General features: G+C 53.3%; 1 protein-coding gene across 6 annotated transcripts in view; it reads right to left on the bottom strand.

The window, feature by feature from the left end:
* The window catches only part of MARCHF2 (membrane associated ring-CH-type finger 2), a 47541-nt gene that overhangs the window by 4578 nt on the left and 25862 nt on the right, over positions 1-17101 (bottom strand). For all 6 annotated transcript variants that reach the window (XM_080359103.1, XM_080359100.1, XM_080359102.1 and 3 more), the window contains one exon: positions 2997-3206. In XM_080359103.1, coding sequence (XP_080215229.1) covers positions 2997-3206 — 210 coding nt within the window. The remainder of the gene's footprint in view (positions 1-2996; positions 3207-17101) is intronic.

The raw sequence follows: 17101 nt of genomic DNA, 5'->3' as shown, positions 1-17101 counted from the left end.
CTCTGCCCTGGGGAGACCACACCTGGAATCTTGTGTCCAGTTGTGGCCCCTCAGTTCCAGCAGGACAGGGAACTGCTGCAGAGGGTCCAGCGCAGCCACCAAGATGCTGCAGGGAGTGGAGCATCTCCCGTGTGAGGAAAGGCTGAGGGAGCTGGGGCTCTGGAGCTGGACAAGAGGACACTGAGGGGGTACTCATTCCTGGGGATCAAGATGGAAAGGGGGAGTGTCAGGAGGATGGAGCCAGGCTCTTCTGGTGACAACCAGTGACAGGACAAGGGGCAATGGGTGCAAACTGGAACACAGGAAGGTCTTGACATTCTGCGATTCTGTGACATGGGTTGGACCCATTTCTTGTGACAACGCTGTGGCCTGGGAGGGGTGTCCACCCAAAGGGGACAGGAGAGCACGCAAAGTGGAGGGGACCCAAGGGGACCCTGCAAGGCTGAGCTCTGAGCTGTGTCTCCCCCCGGGCTGGGCTCCTCACTGTGTCCTTGTGCAACCACTATCACTGCTACAGACTTTCTCACAGCTCCTGACGATTCCTTAGCTCTGAAATTAAACTTTTCTAGAACTTCTTGAGGAAGGAATGAAACCAGCACGTATTTCCCTCCTATTTATTTTCCTAGAAATTGTGAGGAAGACAATGAAATATTAAGTCCAGCCAGCCAACCATCAAAACCAAGCTTTTGTACTTTCTAAAAGTACAGGAAACATTCGGCTGGCAAGTGGGAAGTACCAGAAGTACAACAGACAAGGAAAGGCCAATATTCCTATTCCTTTTGGCTGGGTCTCAGATATGTACTACGAGAAATGGAGCTGTGCCGCGGCATCGAGGTGATCCGGCTTATTGATCTGTGCACCCCCCTTTTTCCTTTTGCACAGGGACAACTGTGGGAATAAGGTTGTTGGCTGATAAGAAGCGAATACATCTCGCGGTCTTCAGAGAACAGGAGCTCATGGTGCAAAGCTTGAATAAAGCCGCAGCACCAACTCACCCCCCTGGCACCCGAGTCTGTGCAAGGAATGTCCTAAAACCCCAGGGAACGCTGCTGCTCCGAGAAACTGGAGTATGAGATGGCAGAGAAATGGGCTGTGGTGTTTCTGAACTGGCAGCTTTTGGGGGTCCCACTCTTCCTCCTCCAGAAAGTGCTCTCCTTCCCTTTCCAAAATGGTGCTTCCCAGCAAGCAGCAGGAACAGGGTAAAGACAGGACATGAGCGCACACAAGGATTTGAATAGAAAAGCCGAAATGAAAATCCAGACCAAGAAATCCACTTAGTAACATAGAATGTCCTGAGCTGGAAGGACCCACAGGATCATTGGTTCCAACTGCTGTCCCTGCACAGGACACCCCACAGGTCACCCCGTGTGTCTGAGGACGGTGTCCAGTCTCTTGTTGAACACTGTCAGGTTGGGCCGTGACACCTCCCTGGGAGCCTGTTCAGTGTCCAGCACCTCTGGGGAAGAACCTTTTCCTCATGTCCCACTGCCCCTCCCTGGCACATCTGCTGCCGTTCCCTGGGCTCTGTCACTGTCACAGAGCAGAGCTCACCCTGCCCCTCCTGCTCCTGCTGAGGAACCTGCAGCCCGTGAGCTCTGCCCTCAGGCTGCTCTGCTCCAGCTGAGCAAACCCAGGGACTGCAGCCGCTGCTCATCCGGCTTCCCCTCCAAACCTTCACCAGCTTCGCAGCCTCCTCTGGACACTCTCCAGTAGCTTTGTCTCCTTTTCTCCCGTGTCCCCAGCCCTGGGGACACAGTGAATGCTGCAGGTGAGGCCGCCCCAGCGCAGAGCAGAGCGGGACAGTCCCCTCCTGCCCGGCTGGCCGTGCTGTGCTGGGTGCACCAGGACACGGGTCCTTCTTGGCAAGAGAACCTGAAAGAACTGAGTGGGAAACAGAGGGAGGTCCCCGGTCTGGGAGCCTCATGGGCTTGTGGAGCGGATGGGCAGGGAGCTACTCCCGAGGCTCCCAGATGTGCTACAGATGTGCTACACAGCAAATCCACATTTGCTCTCCGGCTCTTCTGGACTCGACCCAAGCTGCAAGCTCCTGACTGCCTAATTCAGCATGTCCAAAGATGCAGAGCGAGGCATCTGCAGGAAGATCTCTCTCCTAGCATGGATCTGTTCAACACCCAGTGCGGGTTCCCACTGACCCCCAGTGCCCCCAGCCCCACAGCCGCGGGCCAGGGCGGCTGGAACCAAGACTCCTGTCCCAAAGCCCAGTATGAGAGAAAAGTCAGAGGTCTCCCAGGGCTGCAGTGTTCCTGGCACACACCCTTCCGTGCTGCTGACATCTGAAAAATATTGTTGTGGGCCACAGAGAACCCCAACAGCCGGTCTGAGCACTGAGCAGCACAAAGCTGGGGGGGACATAATGAAGATTATTGACAGGTCAAACATCTTCCAGAGTTGTTTTTTTTTCCCTAAATGACTCAGGTACCAAGTTTGTGTTTCTTCTTGAAAAGAAGAGCAGGCACAACAGCTGGGCCACTGCCTGTCCCAGCACCGGGCACGGTTGGGGACTCTGTCGGGTACACAACACCCTGGGGAACACGGCTCCCGTGCTGGTCTGGAAAGCAGACGATCAGAAGTGGTTTCTCATTCTCAGCAACAATTTTAGCAGCTCCCATTTGAAGATAATCAAATGGATGGTCAAGAGAAAGAGCCCAAGGTTTTCTCCCAATGGGAGTCAGAATCATAGAACAGAATCATTTTGGTTGGAAGAGACCCTTAAGATCACTGGGTCCAACCATAATGTAACTCTAGCTCTAAATCATGTCCCTAAGAGCCTCACCTATACATCTTTTAAACACCTCCAGGGATTGCGACTCCACTGCTGCCCTTGGCAGTGTGTTCCAGTGCTTCACAACCCTTTCCATGAAGAAATTGTTCCCAAGATCCAATTTGAACCTTCCCTGGCTGCAGGGACGCAGCACAAGCCAGGACTTCGGTCTCCCTTTTGAACAGAAACGGGGCCCTGGCCAGCAGACACTTACCAGCGTCCAAAGGACGTAGATTGTGAAAAGTGCTATAGTTAGTGCTATGAGTCCGATGGCCTCCAGCCGGCTGTTGAACTGCAGGTGATCCTGGGCTCCGCGCAAGCACAGCCAGCCCGAGATCGCCGCCAGAGGGGTGATGAACAGGAAACACACCATGTCGCAGAAAAGGGTCCTCTTCTCATTGCGGGGACCAGGATCCTTCAGCCACTGCGGGAAGGAACGGAGGGAGAAATAACATCAGCCAGCGGCACGCAGAGCACACGGTGCGGGCAAAACGGGCCCGCGCCGAGAAGCTCTCACGTGCTCTCTGCAGTCTGTATGCATCTTGTGTGTACATTTAACTCACATGAACCACCACAAAAACAGAGCTAGAGAGTGTCAAGTATATTTTTAACAATCAGTGAGAGCAAGGGAAGAGACAACCGAGGAATATGTGCAGGGGAAGGCAGTAGGAAACACAGGAGCTGCCCGGGCTCTTCACCAGAGTAGCGAGGAGCAGGCAGCAGCCGTCGGTTCAGTAAAGCCTGGCTTAGTAAAGACCTGACAGGTCTTGGATTGAGCTTCAATAGAAACACACCCAGGACTCTGTAGCTGGTGCAGGGGCTGTGGGAAACTGGAGCATCGGGTCGGCAGCTGTCCCAAATCCAGCCCTCTGGTTCCTTTTGGAGGATTGTGGCATTTTAGAGTTTCAGTCCTGACTTAAATCAAATCTGAGAAGTCCAGGTGCACTGAGAGACTGCACAGGACGGCTCTGCAGAGGGAGCACTCTCAGGGGTCTGGTGCTTCATAGAATCATAGAACAGAATCATAGAATCACTTTGGTTGGAAGAGACCCTCAGGATCATCGAGTCCAACCATAACCCAACTCTGGCACTGACCCATGTCCCTGAGAACCTCTAAACACCTTTTGAACCCCTCCAGGGATGGTGACTCCAGCACTGCCCTGGGCAGCCTGTTCCAATGCCCCACAGCCCTTTGGGGAAGAAATTGTTCCCAGATCCAACCTCAACCTCCCCTGGCGCAACTTGAGGCCGTTTCCTCTGCTCCTGGCGCTTGTTCCTGGGGAGCAGAGCCCGACCCCCCTGGCTCCAAGCTCCTTTCAGGCAGTTCAGAGATCACAAGGTCTCCCCTCAGCTCCTGTTCTCCAGCTGAACCCCCAGGTCCCTCAGCCGCTCCATCACGCTTGTGCTCCAGCCTCTCACCAGCTCCGTTCCCTTCTCTTCACTCTCTCTAGTCCCTCAATGTCCTTCTTATGATGAGGGGCCCAAAACTGACCCCAGGATTCAAGGTCTGGCCTCCCCAGTGCCCAGCACAGTGGCACAATTGCTTCTCCAGTCCTGCTGGCCACATTGTTCCTGATACCAGCCAGGATGCTGGTGGCCTTTTTGGCCACCTGGGCACACGCTGGGTCATGTTTGACACCCCCAGGTCTTTTTCCTCCAGGCACTTTCCAGCCGCTCCTCCCCAGCCTGCAGCGTCCATGGGGTTGCTGTGACCCAAGTGCAGGACCCGGTACTTGGCCTTGTTGAACCTCAGACAATTGGCCCCAGCCCATCGATCCAGATCCCTCTGCAGAACCTCCTGCCCTCCAGCAGATCAGCTCTGCAGCCAACGTGGTGTCACCTCTGAACTCAGAGGGTGCACTCGATCCCCCATCCAGATCACTGATAAAGAGATTAAACAGAACTGGCCCCAGTACTGAGTTTCCTCAGGGCTGGAACAAGACTGGTACTCAACCCAGGCCACCGGTGTGGAACACAACACCCACGCACCCTGTGTGTTCACTGAGATGATGACAGAGAGGAAAACAGAATATCACTTCAGCAACTAAGAATCCAAGACTGGAGAGAAAACAAAATAGAAGCAAAAGGAAAGAGAGTGACTAGCAGGAAGTTTTGCACCTGAGCAGACAAAGCAGGAGAGCTGCCAAGGGATCCCCGTGTTTGGTGGCCCTGGCAGAGGACGGTAACATAAACCCATTTGCTTTTACAGAACAACCTGTGCCCGAATCTGCACCTTTCTCACAAAGACTTGGACCATCTCCAAAGAGAAAGCAGAAAGTGAGGAGGGACACAGAGGAAGCTCCCCCGCTGCTCTCCCCCAGATCTCAGTGGATCACAAGTGACCACAAAGGGATGAGGCCCGATCGCGGACACAAGTGCTGGAAACTCCCCCGTCCTCACTGCAATGTCCCAAAGTCCTTCCCATCGCTGGTGACCATCCAGCGGCCACGGCACGGTCGGACCCGCCAGGACCAGGACAGAGCCCGTTCTGCCGTGTTCCTCCCAATTTCAGGTTTGCTTTCTCACCTCCACCGCAGCACTTTGCTCTGTGTAAACCCTTTGCAAGCGCTTCCCTCGCACAGCTCCAAACCCAGCTCGCTGCGGGCAGGTTTCCCTCAACAGGCCATCTCCAAACATTCACCCATTTTAGGAGTCCTGACTCGCTTCCAGTATGGGTCCATTTTAGACACTTGACTTTGACAACAGCAATTGTTCTAGTTTTCCTGGGATTATGCTATTTTCAGCTTTTCCTTTCCTTTTTTAGAACAGCAAGCGGCTGTGGTTCCTACCGATACCCAGCGTTCTTACAGCACATTTTTACTGGGAGTTCTATATTTTGAGCTGACGGATTCTTCCTTCTTTCCTGCACAAGGATGACTGGTCTCATTTAGGATTGTTTTTTCCTCAAAAATTGGAGAAAATGATTAAAAAGGCCCAGTTGGCACAGGGGAGGGAATGTCCCCAAGGCAGCCGGGCATGTCCTGTGGCCAGACTGGGAACAAGTGGCACCACAAAAAGGGACCTGTCTGGGGACTCTGCAAACAAAGCTCCTTCCCTGGAGGGGAAACCACAGTTTAAACAGCAGTACAGAAGGGGTGGTGGCAGGTACGGAGGAAATCATTGAGGCCACACCAGTCAAAACAGAGCACAGGTAACCTGAGGATGCGGCTGCCCAGAAAGTCAAGCAGAAAGTGCTGTCCCAGAAGGGGAGCGGGGAAGGGCGCCCACAATTGGTGCAGATTTAACTACGGAGAGAATGTAACGTAAGGGCCGTAGAGCAGAGGAGTGAGGGCAGGACGAGGAGTGCCCACAAGTGCTGTTGAATGGGAAAGAGAAGGGGGAGATGGCAAATCCAAGCAAGGGACAGCAACGTGGCTGGAGCCACGGGAGCAGCTCTGCAGGCACCGCGGTGGGACACGGAGCTGGCCCAGCATGGAGGAGACGATGCTGCAGCAATGGGTGCAAGCCTGGCCAGGAATTTCAGCTGGGAGGGCAAGATATTTGCGGGATGTGACCTGAAGCATCTGAGAGATCCAAAGAGCGCAAGAACAAGCGGAGCCAGAGAGCAAGATGGGAACCGAAGAGCACAAACAGATCTGGGGACTGAGTAAAGCTCCTCCAGTAACAGAGGACAAGCAAGAAGCATTTTTAAAGCCATTCTGAACACAACGCGATGGTCAGACAGCCAAAAGGAAACTTGAGAGCAGTGCCACGTGTGGTTTGGACAGGAGGAGCTGGGAGAAGGGGGCAGACCTGCAAGTCACCCCTCGTGCAGCTCCGGAGGAGATTAGTGATGAGCTGCGTGGGGCAGATAAGGACCACACACAGCTGGAGCAGCCCCGAGAGGGAGCCAGGGCGGACGGAACCCATGGCCGCAGTCAAGCTGCTCCTAAAACAGCAAATGGGCAGCTGCGTCACCCGAACGCCCGGTTGTCCCAGCTGCACAGCCCCTGCTGAACACCAAATCACCCAACTAGACCAACACCCCTCTGGCAGCAAGCCCAGGACCCCCATCCCCTATCCAACAACATCTTGGGTCACTTCTGACCCTCGTAAAACAAAAATCTCTGGGGCTGAAGGCAGATAGGTATTTTACTGCATCTTATTCTATTTATATTCCTTGTGACCTTTGAAACTCCTCCTTCCTCACTAAGATGGGAGCCAAACATGTAGAGGCAGGAAGCAAATTAATTTCATTTTGAAGCAGTTGATTTATTTTGCCAATAGGCACTGACACAGTAAAAAAAGGATGCAATAAGGCACCCTAAGGGCGCAGGGTTTCTGGCGCAGCAGCCCATTAGTGCATCTGCGACTTAAAATTAACCTTGCAAACAATCCAAGAAGGGGACGGTCAGATTAAACAATTTTTGTAGGGAAAATTAGCAAGTAAACATGGAAAAGCAACAAAAGCACAACTTGGTCTTCTTCCAGCCCAAGTCCAAAGCGATTGCTTCCATGCTGTTTGTGTGCGAGACTAAAGGGAAGGGGCAGAAGCAGCTGTTCACTGCCCGCCCTGCTGGGAACAACCGCTGCTTGTGCAACAAGAACTTCTTCTGGGTACAACCACATTTCTCTGTCCTCCAGCACGATCCTGAGGCGTTCCCAGATGTTCTTTTTACTGGGATCAGCAGGGCTGAGGAAGGGAGCTCATTTCTCAGACCCACAGCAGGGCTATGGGATGATGAGGATCTGATTTGTGGGTGTTGCAGTGCCCATGAAACCAGGGTGAGCCTCGTGTGATGGAAAGCAGGAGGAGGATGTGCAGAAAAAGGCACCAGGACATCATCAGCTCCTCCGTAAGCCAAGAGCAGAGCCCAGGGTACAACAGAGGAGTCTCCAGACAGTCCATCCCAGCACCTGCTGCTCCACATCTCGGCGCTGGGCTGCGTTCTGCTGCTTGGACCAAGGGGAAGGGACCAATGACGGACAGTCCCAGCAGCGCTCAGCACCGTGCAGTCCTGCTGCGGGGTCATAAATCACAGAACCCCAGGCTGGTTGGGTTGCAGGAGCTCTGCAGATCCCCAGCCCCACCTGCTCATGCAGGGTCACAGAGCAGATCACACAGGGGGGTCCAGGGGGTCTGAATGTCTCAGAGCAGGAGACTCCACACCCGCTCTGGGCAGCCTGGGCCAGGCTCTGGCACCTCCCAGCAAACAAGTTTCTGCTCATGTTCACATGGAGCCTCCTGTGTTGCAGTCTGTGCCCGTTGCCCCTCACCCTGGCATTGGGCACCACTGAACAGAGTCTGGTCCATCCTCTGACACCCACCCTGAGATACTGATCCATTGATCAGATCCCTCTCAGCTTCTCTTCCCCAGCTCAACAGCCCCAGCTCTCTCAGTGTCTCCTCATCACAAAGATGCTCCAGACCCCTCAGCATCTTTGTCACTCTCTGCTGGACTCCCTCCAGTCATTCCTTGTCCTTCTTAAACTCGGGAGCCCAGAACTGGTGCCAGTTCTGCAGATGTGGCCTCACCAGGGCAGAGCAGAGGGGGAGGATGAACCTCCCTGACCTGCTGCTCACACTCTTCCTCTTCACCAGGTTCTGCTCTGCCCAGTCCTCCAATGGGTGTTTTGGAATAAGCTTTCATTGATTTTTGCAGCCCACCTACCCTGTGCTGCAAAACGCACGTGGCTGTGAGCTACCAGCCCGGTTCCATGAACCACAGCGCACACAGTGCTCATGTGCAGCCAGCAGCTGCGCCATGCCAAGCGGGACCAGCACCGGTGGCACCAGCACCTCCGGTCAGCACGTGCTCAGTCTCCCACCCGACCACTCTCTGCTGAGCCCCACTCAGGACCAGCGCAACCTGCCAGTCTCTGACCCTGTCACAACATCCCCATGTGTTTCACAGCTCTGGTGTGACGCAAGGCGCAGCAGCTACGGGGGTGTTTGGCTGTGCAAAGCCAGATGAGTTACAAAACATCCCGTGTCCTTTCTGGCCACCAAATCGTTACCCTGTGGCTGCTCAGGCGCCTGTAGATTTTCCATTCGCTGTTGACTGGGGGCCTGGCTATGTCAGCCAGGCAGGAAAACATGACCTGGATTCCCAGCAGCACGATCAGCCCTGTCCCTGCCCCAGGGAACGTGTCAAAGCAAAAAATGCAGCTTCAGAAGAGGAACTATCACATCCCATCTCTGGGCATCCACCCAAATCTCCTTGCAGGCCACCAAGCCCCATGGGCAGCCCCAGCAGGATGGTCCCATTTCCATTACCAAGATTCGGGGGGATGTTTCCCAACAGAGCACCCAGAGTTCAAGGAGCCAAGATCCAGAAACACCCCTCACCCTGCAAGCAGGCAGCTAAACGCTGCAGAGCAAACCCCAACAACCTGAATCATAGAATCACAATGTCCTGAGCTGGAAGGACCCACAGGATCATTGGTTCCAACTGCTGTCCCTGCACAGGACACCCCACAGGTCACCCCGTGTGTCTGAGGACGGTGTCCAGTCTCTTCTTGAACACTGTCAGGTTGGGCCGTGACACCTCCCTGGGAGCCTGTTCAGTGTCCAGCACCTCTGGGGAAGAACCTTTTCCTCATGTCCCACTGCCCCTCCCTGGCACATCTGCTGCCGTTCCCTGGGCTCTGTCACTGTCACAGAGCAGAGCTCACCCTGCCCCTCCTGCTCCTGCTGAGGAACCTGCAGCCCATGGGCTCTGCCCTCAGGCTGCTCTGCTCCAGCTGAGCAAACCCAGGGACTGCAGCCGCTGCTCATCCGGCTTCCCCTCCAAACCTTCAGCAGCTTCATGTTCCTGAATCTCACCTGGCAGGGGCACAAGAACATTCCCCATGCGCCCAGCCCAGCTCCAGCCACGAGGATGCACTGGGCACGGGGCTGATCCAAGAGCCGCAGAAGTGCTAGAAATGGGGGACAGGAGAGGAACGGACCCAGGCAGCCCTGCAGGCCACCAGGACACTTCGCGCACAGCAGCAGGTGCCTCTGTGGTTGGTGTCACCACGGGAAATGCTGCAAATATGAGATGACGGCACCAGCAGCAGCTGCACCCCAGAGAAACCCCACTGGTACAAGATACTCGAGATCCTCGGGGCACAGAGACGGCTGCACAAAGCGGTGAAGATGGACGTGTAGGGAAGAGACCAGCACTGGGCAGTGCCAAGAGCACAGGGAGGGACTATTTCCAGTTTTGGCCCCAAAGAGGCCATTCCAGGTTACAGAGCAGGGCCAGGGACTGCACAGAGAAACACCAAGAGGATCTAGGCTGGGATCGGAAAAGAGCAAATGCAAAGGGAGAAAGGAACTGCACTCAGCTGGGGCCAAAAGTGATTTGGTTTTCACTCGATAGAGGAGTCTGGCACCGAGAAAGGAGAGAGACGAGCTGGGGAGGAGCACAGACGGGAAACAGAACAGTGCAGTGAGTACGGCAGAGGAGTTCGAGGAAAGCGAGGAAGATAAGGCTGGAGGAAGGGTGGGGAGCCGGTGTCACATCTCAGTTCTCTGAACTGGAGGGGGGGGCAGCGATCGCTGCGACCGGAGGCAAAATTTCTTTGCCTAATAACACGAGCAGGAACAACAAGAATATCAGTATTGCTCCCTGCAAACATCACTTTAGTGGTACAGCGGTGCCGGGGATGGGTGAGAGGAGCAGGGGCTGCCCGTGCAGACCCACAGGACGTGTCCCGTCCTCCAGCGGGACCCGAACAGCCAAGCGAACATCTGAGAATTTGAAGCACGCTTTGCTGCGGGCGACGGTGGCGTTTGGAAGTTGTACTTTCCTTATGAGACAAAAAGAAAACCATTGACCTATATAAAACGTCCAGTTTCAGTGACCAGAAAGTATTAGCGGACAGTGACAAATATGCATCTTTTAATCAAAATTGCATAATAAAAGACAACGAACAACAGTAGGAGCAAAAACCTGGCAGTGTCCTGCATAGTGCCCTTGGAAAGAGCTGTTTTGCGGAGGCATGGGGACACACAGACACTACTAAAGCTCTCATTTCTAAACAAAGAATGTTAACACACATATTGCAGAAAAGCACCAGCATTGGAGACAAGGAAGCAGAACTTTCTTGGGGCTCCATCATGAGACCCGCTTGCAAGGACAGAAACACGGGACCAAACAGTGTGGCTAAACCACTCCAGTGGTGACTGATCCATTCCTGGTTTGGAATGATCAGCTGTTTTGAGTGAGTTTTGCTTTAGTATATAAAAGGTATATACTAAGGTATTAAATGCTTAGAGAAGCATTAGGAACAAGTCATGCATAACACTCATTAGCTTTTACCACCAGGATATGTTGGCTTTCGACGTCCTGGTAATTTTAGCAAAGCCGGAGCCTTGGCCTCAGCACCAGAAATTCAAACCCACTCTCGGAGCCGAGTCCTGTAACCCTGAGGTTCCTCTCCTCGGGATTTACAAGAAGTGTGGACAAAAATACACCCTTCCTCTTTTCCACGGGCTGACATTTCCTGGGATTAAACAGCTGCGGACGTTTCCACGTAGAGACCTTGGCTGCTCGGCACAGGACCGGCCAAAGGAGATGGGAAACTGAGTCACAGCATGGGCAGAGGGTCTGAAATGGGGGTCTCTGAGGTGCTGTTTCTCTTCACAAACACTCAGAGGGCACAAAATTAACAACAGGTCCAAGCTAAAACACTTTACAAGGGGTTAATGAACTGAAAAGGGAAATCAGCGTGTGGGCCACAGCAAAACACACAAAACAAACCGGTGGTGGAAATACTTTAGGTGGGAAAGCAAATAGGGCAAAGGGGCAGGAGTGGGCTCGGGTACATGAAATACAGACCGACCCGTGTGCCCAGCAGGGCTGAACCTGCTTGTGGCTGCAAACGCGAAGCCACAGCCTTGCTAACACCTTCTAGAAATACACGACACATCCAACAAGGCACCAAAGGTCTCGATCCATCCATTTCTGCCCCAAATCCTAGAGGACAAAGCACCTTCAGCAAGGAGAGCAATAGGTTTGTGATGGATTTAGCTGTAGATCAAAGAAAGGTGTTTACATGGAAGGGAGAACACTAACGGGGGATATTTAGACTCGTACAATGAGGTGCCTGTAACAGCACTTAGCTCAGTTCTCCAAGAACCAGAAAAAGGCTCCAGACAAGCTGACCCATCTAGCCCAGGAGTCTAAAGAAGCACGAATTAATGGATCACAAGAGGCATTTCCTTCTCTCCATAGGACTCTAAAGAACAAGCTTCGGCTGAGGTGAATTTAAGGTGTTAAAAGGTCAGACAAATAAACGCAACCATGCCCAGGGAACTGTGTGACAACCCATGGCCCGGGAGAAAGAGCTGGTCAGAGCAATGATCTGGACAGGAAAAACACAGATGTTTCCAGTGACAGAGCCCAGGGAACGGCAGCAGATGTGCCAGGGAGGGGCAGTGGGACATGAGGAAAAGGTTCTTCCCCAGAGGTGCTGGACACTGAACAGGCTCCCAGGGAGGTGTCACGGCCCAACCTGACAGTGTTCAACAAGAGACTGGACACCGTCCTCAGACACACGGGGTGACCTGTGGGGTGTCCTGTGCAGGGACAGCAGTTGGAACCGATGATCCTGTGGGTCCTTCCAGCTCAGGACATTCTGTGATTCTATGAAGATGGATCTTGGGCAGTAACTCTGCATTTTCTGTGCTTAACGTTATTGGAACAAAGCAGGCGCCGCCTGTTCCAGGAAAGCTGTGTGCACTGCAACTCGGGGTTCAAACATTTCATCTAAACACTGCTGCAGTCTTCCAGGTAACACAGGAATGTATTTTGCATGTTTTGACTACGCCAGCCATGCCTGTTGGTGTCTCCCAGATTCAGATCACATACAGAAGCACATTAAACTAACCGACGTAGGGAAGTCAAGGACTGGAAAACCATCCCTGTCCAAGGTTTGGCCACCTCGTTCCTGCTGGGGACACACTCTCACTGCAGAGCCCCAGCCCACGACCCTCCTGTGCCAGAGACCCTTTCAGAAAGCAAAGCAGAAGCTGTTCTGTCCCTTCCCGGCGCCGGCACCTCCGCTGCAGCCCCTCCCGGCACCGCGACCGCATCAACTCCCCATCCTCACCTGCTGTGCTTCAAAACGTGCCCCAAAACCACACTCAGCCCATCAATCCCACAGCCCTACAGTTAACAAAAGCCTTTTGTGTTTGGTTTGGGTTTTTTTCAGCTTTCAACCAACTTCTCAGTTAAAAAATAACCGAAGCAAGCTGAAGAGCAGGAGCGTCTGCCCCGCACCCGGGCGGCTCAGACGGCCCCCGGTCCCGGTTCAGAGATCAGGCACGTCTGGGAACCAACACTGCTGCTATTTTTACATTGAACAGACCACAACATCAATAAATGGCTGCTTAAAGAAAACAAAAATCTAATTCTATCACAAAATTCTCTCCCTAAAGGAAGCTGCAAAATTAAATTACGGTTTGTAAGCGCTCAGATATCGCAGCTAGAAACACAGCAGAGGAGCCCACGGGGAAATGAATGTGTCTGTGAGCAGGATACAAGAGCACAGAGCCCCCAGCACCGCGGGACGAACAGAATCCACCAGTGCGCACCCATCGCCGCTCCTGGAAAACGCAGCCAGTGACCACACAGAGACCACATGGTAATGAGAGTGCTGAATTAAAAACTAAGGCGATTTGAGTTGGGTATTTCCTGACTTCCAAGAGCTTTCTGCAGCTTCCGCAGAAGCATTGCGACTCGAGCGCGCTGCTTCCCCCCGCATGGCCTGGACGGCTCCGCCAGCCCCCGGTCGGCTCTCGGCCCCTCTCCTCAATGCTCCTCCCAGACTGTCCTGCTTTTGTTAGAAATGGGTTTCTCTTTTAGTGAATCTGCCTCTCAGCTAAAGCTTTCATATTAGCTGCATTTTCCTGAAAGCCAGATACATGGTTTGGTAGACGTAGCAATGGTAGGCAAGGTCATTGATGAGGACGGATGAACATCTCACGAGAGGGGCAGCGAGAAACAGGTGACCAAAAACTGACCAACTGAGTATAACATCCCATTCATGTGATACTTCATATAAAAGTGGGAGATCACGAAGATCTCGTCCCTCTTTCCTTATGGCGACATTAGGAGAGGACCTTGCGAGTCGTCCCTGCGAACTGAGGCCAGTGACAGACTGAATCCAGCTCCGGTTGGCTGCAGAGTCCAGTCCAGGACTTCGGGTGCCGGCTCTGCAGTTGCTGAGACTTTCAAGATTGGTTTTGTATATTTTGTATTATTTCCTCTATTTTTATCAGTAGCATTAGTAAAACACTTTTAATTTTTCCAACTTTCTTCTCTCCGTCCTCCTTTCCCTCCCAGTCACCTGTCCTTAGTGGGAAGGGGGAAGAGGGGGCTAACAATACATCTGCCACAATAAATGTCACTCCGCAATCAAAACCTCAGCAGCGATGCAGCTGTTCTCCACAGCTGATGGCCCATCAGCATCCCCCGCAGCCACCACAGCAGCTCCGAGTGTCCCCAGGCTGCAAGGGCAGGACGCAGCAGACAGAAAGAGCGGCTTGTGTCCTCCTGCAAGGACAAACAGCAGCAGTGTCACCTTGTCCTCATCTCATGGTGGCCACAGGACAGCAGAAGAGAGCGAGGACACCTGGGTGGCCTCACACACCCTTTCACCAACACCACAAAACACACTCCCGTGTCATTCCCAGTCCTTGTCTCCATCCAATTTATTCCCACTAATTTCTATTGTGACTTCCCAATGTTACTTGGTGACCAGAAGCTACTGAGCTCACTCTCACACGTGAGCATCACTTCCCCCAGCGTTTCAAAACTCCCCACGCCGCCCTGCAACAAAGGAGCGGAGAATTTCTCAGATAAGAAGGCTGAGGGAACCGTGTCATTTTTAAATGACTAAGCAGCCTCTTCTCAGAAACACACGAACAACTTGGAGACACCACTTCCTAAAAGTATTTGGTGAAGAGTTTCGGCCCAATCTGGTGTGGGGACGAGATTACACGAGCCTGCGGTCCGAGGGTATTAATGGAACGTGGTGGCGAAGCAGTTATCAGCTCTTTCAGGAGGGCTTTGCACTAAGAGCAGAGGCTCTGCTAATGCAGACACGCTGCTGAGAGCAGCCAAGGTCTCTAAGTTGGCCTCTACGTGAGCAAGAAGCCCAAGCAAACGTCACCTGGCGAAGCACACGCGTCGTCACCGCCTCTGATGAGCACAGGTTCAGCAGCACAGGAACCCAGAGCCGTTCTAACAGCTCCCAAGGAAAATGAGAACTTGCGCTCCGGGATGTCTGCCCCAGACCGCGCTGGCACCGAGCTCACAGCTCTCCATTGCAGCGGTCCCAGGGAAGCACAAGAGCAGGTCGTTACCTGATTTTTAATTAAACCAGACCCCGGGCTGCTCCTGGAGCGAGGGAAAAGCTGCTGCCGCAGAACCGCAGGCGAGGGAGCTGCTCCAGGGCTGTGTGACACTGATGAGCTGCACGCCGGGCTCTGCTCCACGCTGGGGCCGCTCACCAGATCAATGGTGACTTCTAATCGAGTGCTTATTGGCCTCCAAACTAACGGCGCTTCATGAGATCTGCTCCCCTGGCAGACACAGGGGACACCAGAACAGGACACATCAGCCCCTTCACTGGGCTCACAGACATGACAAGTAACAAACCATTCACACCCCAAAGCCTTTGACAGCTTGAGGGGTCTGTTCCTCTCTGGAAACACAGCGGTACTTCTCTTGCCTTTGAGGCTCATTAAATCTGCCACCCGTCACCCTCAGGGTCTGGCTGTTGGTCACCACACCCTACAGGCGTCAGTTCAGAGACGCTCATCACAGATTTCAAGAGGAATTAAAACTTGATTGTCCCAGGCTGCCCACTCATCCACCCCGGAGCACGAACAAGACGGCACAGAGGATCCACGGCCACCCCATCGCACCGTCCCCATGAGGGACAGACCCAGCATCAGAGCAGAAACTCCTCCAATACACCCAGTCTTGGAGCTTTTATTCAAGCACGCAGTTTTCTAAGCCTGTACTTGTTACGAGGTGCTACAGCATCTGTGAACTATGGCTAAATGCACTTCATATGTTTGTTTCCAAGCATGAATACTTTACTGGTTCTTAAGCTAAACCATCTGAAACGTGCACTCGAGATGTTGGCCCACACGAGCCCTCCAAGCTCACTGTTCTGGGCTTGCCTGCAGTGCGCCCTCGAAATGTTTAAAGCACTGGTTTTCAACCCCTGAAACAACCGTTTGAGAGGTTTTGGTCAAAGAGCCATTTTCTATGTTGTAGCAGCTGGGGGAAAAGCGATAAGATTCAGACAGCACCAACCGCTGACGTAATGCTCTTCGAAATCGCTTTGCTAAATACATGTTTGGTTCAGCGCTGCAATCTAAAGCCTCCTCCTGTCTGGGGCTGACAAGTCACTGACAGTCAGTTGTAAATTAAACAAGCATTAAACCTGAATATCAATTGTACAAACAGGAGCTTGGATGCTTCCCCGCTTGGGGGCTCTTCTCCCACCCAAGGCTCACTGGGCACCCAGAGATGGGATGAGGAGGGACAGGTGCCCTTTCCACAGGGAGCTGGGAAGGGAAAGAAAAACTTCTAGAATTGAAGGGAATGGAAACAGAGATGGGAGAAGAAACTTGGCATTCCAGCTGTAACTTGGTTTAATCTAAACGACAGAGCAAGGGGAAGGAGAGAGCACACAAGAGCAGTTGCGGTTACATACAAGAATTAACTCCAGCTTCCCAAAAAAGCAACTTTTGAAACAAAACCCAGAGCTCTGTGCCATAGTCCACACACAGCAAGCGATGAAAACCCTGCAGGGACAAGGTGCAAAGTGGAGTATGTGCAGAGGCGGCTCCAAATGACACTTTCCCGCTTCTCTCATTGCTCAGGGCTGCAGGACTGGGAGGCTCCCAAAATTGCGGACTGTAAAGCCCCACCTGCAGACTGATGCCTCTCTGCAGCTGCAGGTTGTGTAATGAACACACATGTGCACCCCAGCACAAGCTGACGCTGGGAAGAGCCCGGCTGCAGTGTCATGGACAGTGAATGGCATCTGAATGGGCACAGGGCAGGACCTGGCTGAGCATGCAGGACTCAGCCCTGACTGCGCAGGATCCGGCTCAGCCCATGCAGCCTGGACCTCGGGTGTGCCAGCAACACCCTCCTACCTGGTCCTGCAGCACCCTCCGAAACGGCAGCCAGACCAACATCGCTCGCTCACCTGCCAACACAGCTCACGTGTATTTACGCAGATTAAACCATCATCTAAAACAAGCCGTTACAGCCTTTTGTGCTGTGACTCGCTGATTTACTTATTCCTCTTTGGGGATGAACACTTGAGGTCGGAAGACGGCCTGGGCCAAGCTGCCCTGGTTCC

This window comes from Nesoenas mayeri (assembly GCF_963082525.1).
Source record: "Nesoenas mayeri genome assembly, chromosome: 25".
NCBI classification, from domain to species: Eukaryota; Metazoa; Chordata; class Aves; order Columbiformes; family Columbidae; genus Nesoenas; species Nesoenas mayeri.
Note: the sequence above shows the minus strand (reverse complement) of the source record. Positions and strands in the feature narration are given on the sequence as shown.